Source organism: Rattus rattus, chromosome 8 (assembly GCF_011064425.1).
Source record: "Rattus rattus isolate New Zealand chromosome 8, Rrattus_CSIRO_v1, whole genome shotgun sequence".
In the NCBI taxonomy this organism is placed as follows: Eukaryota; Metazoa; Chordata; class Mammalia; order Rodentia; family Muridae; genus Rattus; species Rattus rattus.
The window spans coordinates 59010401-59017757 of NC_046161.1; the positions used below are offsets into that span (position 1 = coordinate 59010401).

The 7357-nt window shown below is 43.3% G+C and overlaps 1 protein-coding gene across 1 annotated transcript in view; it reads left to right on the forward strand.

Moving 5' to 3' along the window:
- The window catches only part of Megf11 (multiple EGF like domains 11), a 321029-nt gene extending 315583 nt beyond the window's left edge, over positions 1-5446 (forward strand). Inside the window, exon 25 of the mRNA XM_032910034.1 lies at positions 4530-5446. Coding sequence (XP_032765925.1) covers positions 4530-4753 — 224 coding nt within the window. The 3' untranslated portion in view covers positions 4754-5446. The remainder of the gene's footprint in view (positions 1-4529) is intronic.
- Positions 5447-7357: the final 1911 nt, after the last annotated feature.

Sequence of the window (7357 nt, forward strand, 5' to 3'; positions counted from 1 at the left end):
GCTATCAGAAGTGGGATGAGCAGGACCCAGGTGGCATTGTGTTCTACAAGCAAGAGAACATCCAGGTTGAGTGACCATCAGCTTGGTTTAGGATGTGCAAAACCCAGGAGACCTGTCTGATGAGGGAGGCCATTCCCAAACTCCAAGCCAGCCACAGGCAGTAATCACCTGGGGGCTTTATTATGACAAGTTTCTGAGGGTTCTGCCTTAAACCATCCAAATGGAGGCAAACACCATTTCGGTATGTGAGGTTGCCAACAGAAGAGCAATTATACCACTTAGTCACTGTGACCCAAAGCCTCAGTTTCTTTCTCAGTGTGGAATGGGGACTAGAAAGCTCTTCCAGGGCCTTTGAGGCTTTGTGAAGAAGTATGACTCAATGGAGAATAGCTCAGACAGGCCCTGAGATTAGCATATAAGCACACCTCACCTATACACCTTGTCATCCTGTGCATGGTGTTTCAGGTAACTACTTTTAAACTCTAAACCATAAATGTAAAACAAAGCCAATGAAAGCCAGGCTCTGCCTTCATCATTGCATTCCTGTCTTATGGGATCATCTAAGTGCATGGGAGGCTCTAAGAGGCAAGCAGCCAGATTCGTCACTGCCTCTCATCAGCTTTCAAATTAGAGAGAACTGTGTAGGCAAATGAACCATCAAGTGTTGGGAGCCAACATGATACAGTAAGAGTTCAAAGAGAGGCAAGTGAAATATTAGTGTAGAACTTTACAGAAAAGCTTATAAAACACACGGAACAATCCTACCTGGGGGCTAAATCCCCAAACATCTAGTTCAGCTACTTCATGTCACCAATTTAAACTGTCTCCTAAAGCAACAAGGGCAAGGCCAAACCAGCAGGACTAATTAAAGAGTCTGGATGTTTTCCAAACTTGGGGGTGCGGGGGGGGGTGCGGTGGGCAGAGAATGAGATTGGGTTCTAGTCCAACTGTATGGTGCTCACTAGACACAGCAGTATCTGTGGGTCTTGGCTTCTTCCTCTTTAAAAAGCACATTTGTAACAGCACCACCTCTAAGGCCCCTTACAACTCTGACATTTTAAAAGCCCTAATTCAGGTAGCATCCACTTTTTTTTTCTGTAATGGGAACTCTGTCACCCTGGGAGGTTGAAGGAGACTGCTGACACAGCTAAGCACCTGTCCTCCATTTCTGCTTCAGCAATATGACTGTACAATAAACTGTCTCGTGTCCAATTCCTTGTCTGTCATGCTTTCAAAGTGTGACAGAAAAAAAATTGACTTCACCTTCTGTCTGGGAATCCTTGAGCTGTACTGTCATGTCCCAACCTGTGTCCCTTGCCACCTAAGTTCCATGCCTCTCCAAGTAGTTTTGGTTTCTCAGACATTTAGAAACCAGTAACATCCTGAAAACTCCTTTTGTGGCTGGACAGTATTCTCTGGACTTCCGATCCTCTGTCCCATCCCTCCTCATAGCCCATCTCTCACTGAAGTGAAGAATGTGAACTTAACTCCAAGAACAGAAGCAGCAGGCCTCCTATTGACAGCAGTAGCTCAGAGGTGGGCAACAGATACTTAATGCCTGGGTTCCCGCAGACATTTGAATAAACTTGGGCTTAAATTGATATCAAGTCTTAGTAGGTTTAGAACATTCAGAGAGCAACTTTGGGAAGTCATTTCCTCTCTAGACTTGTGCTTCCTCAAAACAATGAACATGTTCCTTTCAGAAACCCATTCTGACTGATAATATGCATGACTACAGATGGTTCAGAGGAGGAAACAAGGAGAGTAAATGCAGGGGCACTTGGAGGACTGCAGGCTTCCCCTTTCTTTGCACAGTGCCCTGACAGGAAGGCAGTGGAGTGGGCGTGGCTATGAAAGGAAAGGACAAGGAAATACTCTAGCCCAGCTGGTTATTTTCCCCACACTCTGCCCTCATAGCAGGCAGGTGGATGACTCAACAAGAGAAACGCTTGGCTTCCTCAAGCTGACTTTTCCAGCTTGTCTTGCCCCATCTCCTCCAGTTCTCAGGAAAGATGGGATAATTCAGCACCATTCACAACCACCACTCTCGATGGGTTTTTATGTCTTGGCCTGCAAACTTTGGGAAGACCCTTGTCCCTGAGCCTAGTACCCTCCCCCCCAGCTTAGCTCAGGAAAAAGGAATACACCAAAATGGATAAAAGCTAACATTCAAAAGTTATTCAAATATTGAGATCCCACTGGTTTCACTTTCCAGTGAAACTACAGCTGGGTGAGGTTCTAAGGCTTTCCCACTACTCAGTCAGTCATTAAATTCAAAGCTTAGCCTTTCCTCTCAGCAGGCCTTGGTATTGCTAAAAAGGATAAACTGAAGCAGCTGTAAAGAGCTACATGGGTAACTAGATCTCCTGAGGGGGAAAATCTTGATTGTCAGATAAGATAGTGGTTGAGTCCCAAGCACTAAGAATTAGACTAATAAACTGAACTCTGGTTTCCTCATTTCTAAACAGTAATAGCAATAGCAGTCCCGTCCTGCTCAGCCTCCAACCCCCTTCGAAGGTACTAAGTTTCTTTCTGTTTGGTTTGAGACAATGTCTAACCATAAATAAAAGCCCTAGTTAGCCTGGCTGCGAACCCAGCTGGCCTTAAACTAAGATGTTTACTAGCCTTTGCCTCCCAAATCACGCTGAGCGCCTATGTTTCAAATAACCTAACTGGAATGAAGTTACTCATTCCAGTGCTACACAAAACAAGCTATCCCTCAATTCCACAAAGTATACGATCAAGACAGTGGTGATAGATAATGAACAGCTTTCAAATAAGAAGCCCCGAGCCTCTCATTGCCAGATGAGTTTAGATTAACCACACTGGGCCTGACTGGGAGGTTCTCAGGCTTACATCACTCCCCTGACTAAGGAAGTACTGAGAGGCAAACTTAGATGGCTTGAAGCAAGTCGCAATGCAGAACCCAGGACACCTTTTTCTACCAGCAGAAATAGAACCTATTTATTACCTTTCAGTCCTAGCTAGAACTGGCAGAGACTGCTTGTTATCTAGCAAGGATGATTTTTTTCCTGAGTCAGGTGCTACAAAGGTCAGCCTTATACCAACCAGACTGAAGCCAATCTCTCTTTCAACGTGTTAGCTGAACTGAGAGGCAGTGGGACCCTGAGGAGTTTACTTCCCCACTCTAAGTCTCAATAAGCACTGAGGTGGGAGGAAGGGGAAAAGTTACTGCTCTACCTGTGTCACAGCCTTCTGAACCTGAAGTAAACAGTTGAATGCACTTCTACACAAAACCAAGGAGCTGCTGCCAGTTAGAATAAGAGTTACCTGCTTTCAGAATAAATGCTCCTTACTGGACCTGCTGGAGAACAGACACTCAGGGTGGCACACGTTGCAGTTATTTCAGCCAATTGCATAGCCAGCCATAAGTCACATGGCTTTCACTCTAACATTTTCAGTAAAATCATAAGGTGGGGCAGGGAGCTTAGATAACAGCAGCCTGAAGTGCAAGCTGTGGTGGTTGTCTAGAAGATTCCTTAAGAATTTCACCAACTGACTTTCACAGACATTTAGAGGTGAGAGGCCTCTTAGGTCACACCTGACCGTCAAGCTCCAGCCGTTCAGGGTTATTTCCAGACACCTTGCCTGTCAGTGCCCCACAGCTAAGGGTCACAACTGTCAGACTTATTTATTGTTTTTTCCAGGCAAGTCCTAGAATTCGTAGACAGATCCTCACCCTCAAAGGGAAGGAGAGCAGCAATTGAAGAGGGAGTCCCTTCTCTGTGACTCCAAGTCACTAAGGAACCTCTTTCCCCAGTAGAGCTTCTGTCACTTCATCTCATGTTGACATCACTCTGCACCCTTGAGCAACTGAGCTCTAATGACAGACAAGCATGACTCAAACATTCCCAAGACTGGGTGAGACAAGCCTACACCATACTTTGGGCTGAGACAAAGCTACATTTCAAAGGCCAACTTGAGACTGGGGGCTTTTTATAGCTGTTACACACTTCAGTCAGCGCACTAAAGCATGAGCTCCTGGAAGACAGGGATGTTGCTATTTGCTTAAGGCTGCTAAACTGTTGACATTCACACTAAAAGACAGATATGCTGCTGCTTCTGAATCAACACTTTTAGTCATACAACTCCAAAGAATTATATCACAGAAAATATGGGGCAAAGAAGTCCCAGAGCATAGATTTAAGTCTTGGCTCTGCAGTGCTATTAACCAGTTTATCACCCTAGCGAAGTTACTGTATCTGTTTGGGCAGAGAGCATTTGTATAAACTAAGTGATAACCTGTAAAAATACACTGTAAATATCTTGTGCTACTATCTAATGACAATAACCAGCCATTTTTTTGTTCTCCAAAAACATGTTTTTGTGAGAAAAGAATGCCTGATAAAGCATACCATAAGACAGTTAATAAGACTTAATCCTTTAGTATCATGGTCTTTTCCAGCCCCAGGATCCTGAAAGCACACAAAGCTGACTGATGTCTGTTTCTGCTATTTAAATGAATCCTATGTTCATGCTTGTCCTAAGAAATCTCTCTTGCCTTGCAGATTACATGAAAGAATCTGTGTGCAGTTCTAGTACTTGCTCCTTGAACAGCAGTGAAAACCCTTATGCCACAATTAAGGATCCACCCATCCTCACCTGCAAGCTTCCAGAAAGCAGTTATGTAGAAATGAAGTCACCTGTGCACATGGGGTCTCCGTACACAGATGTGCCATCCTTGTCAACATCTAATAAAAATATATATGAAGTTGGTAGGTGTCTCACATAACTTAGCAAAATCAGGGCAACAGTGCAGCATCTCAAGTGAAAACAAGCCCTCCTCCACTCACTCTATCTCCATAACACACCCTCTGTTCGGTTGCATTTGAAGGAACCTGAGGAGAAACTCTGTCCCAGGACCGCCCTTCCCTCTAATGCAGGAAACCAAAATCTTGTCTTGTGCCACCCTGCTTACAAATCACAACTGATAAGCAGTAGAAACAGTGAGGGTGGAGAACCAGTATACAACACTTCAACTATTGTTAATACAAATCCAAGGTTGAAAAAGAAAACAATCAGAACAGCTGTTTACAAGTTTCTAAATCACTTCTTACACCTCCCCCAGTTTCAATTATGATCCTAGATGCAGTCATAAGACCCACACCTCTAGGACGTCTTGAATCTCTTGCTGAGCAGAGACTGGGATTCTGACAGTACACTGTCTTAGGTTTTTCCATCTCTTGAGCAAGCCTTCATTCTAATCCCGTATTTCTCAGAAGTATACGTATACCCACAGTTCTTTTCCCCAACAAGTTGAATAGAACCTTCTTCCCTCCCACCAAGACAACAAAGCTAATCTATTCTCTGAACTCATTTTTCACTATATTCCTTAGAGCCCACAGTCAGTGTGGTCCAAGAAGGCCGAGGTCATAACTCCAGCTATATCCAGAATCCATACGACCTACCTAGGAACAGCCATATTCCTGGTCACTATGACCTCCTCCCAGTAAGACAGAGCCCTGCCCATGGGCCCTCCCAGGACAAGCAGTAAGAGGGATACGCTTCTTTCTTAGTGTGCTCTGCTGACTATTTTCTTGACTCTGAAAGAAGACAATCCAAGACTTGAAATATCAGTACAGATTGCCTTGAGCTGTGTGTTATTAGTTCCTTCACTGGATTGAAAGAAGCACTTCCAAAGGGATTGGGGTAACTGTTCAAGAAAGTCTGTTGTGCACAAAGGCAAATCCTATCAACCTTCAGCCCTAAATGCCCTGGATATGATTTTTAGAACATTTAAGATGCCACTGTTCATCAACATCAGCTAAAAGATATGTATTTAATATTCTGAAACAACGCTTAAGAGCATGTAGCTTAGGTTCTGCAAACCTTCCTAGGAGGAAAAGGACACTGGGGACGGGAGGGGCACTTTAGAGGACCTGAAATGTATATGTGCTGTTGATTGCTGTTATCCTCAGCATCTGTTTCAGTATCTAAGGGAATTGGTATGAGGACATGAACTGTTCTAATATTAATCGCCAAGTCTGTGTTCATCTAAGTATGGCCCATCGAATTCTAATAGCCACGGTAAGAGTTTAAAATATAGCCGAATTCTTTAATAAAGACAGGATCACTTTCTTTTGCCCTATCAGTGATATCAGGCAAAACAGAAAGGGGAAGGGAACGGGGAGGGGGGAAGTAAATGTTTCAAAAGAGCAGTTTCATCTACTCTAGAATGATTTCTATGTCAGCTGTACCAAATTTTGCCAAGTCAAAGTTCAAGAATGATGAATGGCAGTCCTGGCCTGGCTGCGCTGCTTGGATTCACCCAACACCTGAGTCAGTGTATGTGCACCAGAGAACCAAGACGCTGTTTTAAGAAAGTGGTCACAGGGCTGGGAATATAGCTCAGTTGGGAGAGGCCTTGCCTACTGAGATCACCAGCATCGTAAAAAACAAAAAAAAGCTTAGGCTTATAAGAATGAAGTTTCCCCAACAACACTATTTGGATCACTCAAGTTACTTAGAGTTCCTTGACTTGTTTATGAGCAGTTCTTCATAGATGGTGCCAATGTAGTGTGGGACCTAAAGGTGTAGAAGAAATTACACAAATGTGGGCAAGGCAAGCTTATGTTGCTTAGCATATATTATGTTTTTGATGCAACTAAATGAAGTAAATATAAAACAAAAACAAAAACAAAAACATAAAAGGCCACTGCCTGAGATGGGCAAATATGTATTCCACTAGTTGGTGCTTTCAATCTCCTATTCAGATGAGTCCATACCTTCCACTGCACGGGTAACAGCCGGAAAACTGAGGCTTGGACAATTCTGAACGGCTAACCCCCAAGTCCTATAGGACCTCTTCACGGGAATTAACAACAGAAAGGGCAAGCTGCAAGTTAATGGCCACTTTTGTGCCATCCCATGTTTGTAAGAGGAATAAGTCTAGAGCCAGTAAAAACTACTTAAAAAGGGTTTACGGAAGAGGGACTGGAAGACTGTAAAGCTAGATACTGCTACAGGAAGTGGGGATGATAACCTTAGTTTGTGTAATAATCAGCAAAAGAAAGAAAATAAATATATGAGCAAATCTCTTTGCTCACTTCACTCAAGGCCTAAGCCAGTATTAGCATTAGAGGAACACATACATGAATGCTGCATGTGTGCATGGAAGCAAATGATCAGCAATAGTAAACTTTCCCAAAAGCCTTATTAAAATAGAAACATTAGGAAATTACTCGTAGACCTAAGTTAATACTTCTCATACATATGTATAAAGAAATACAGTTAAGAAACTCACCTCAGTATTTCAGGGCCACAAGTGCTCTATTATCTTTGCAAAGGAAGAATGAAGAAGAATGGCAAAATCCAAGCAGCAAGGAGAAATGGTGTC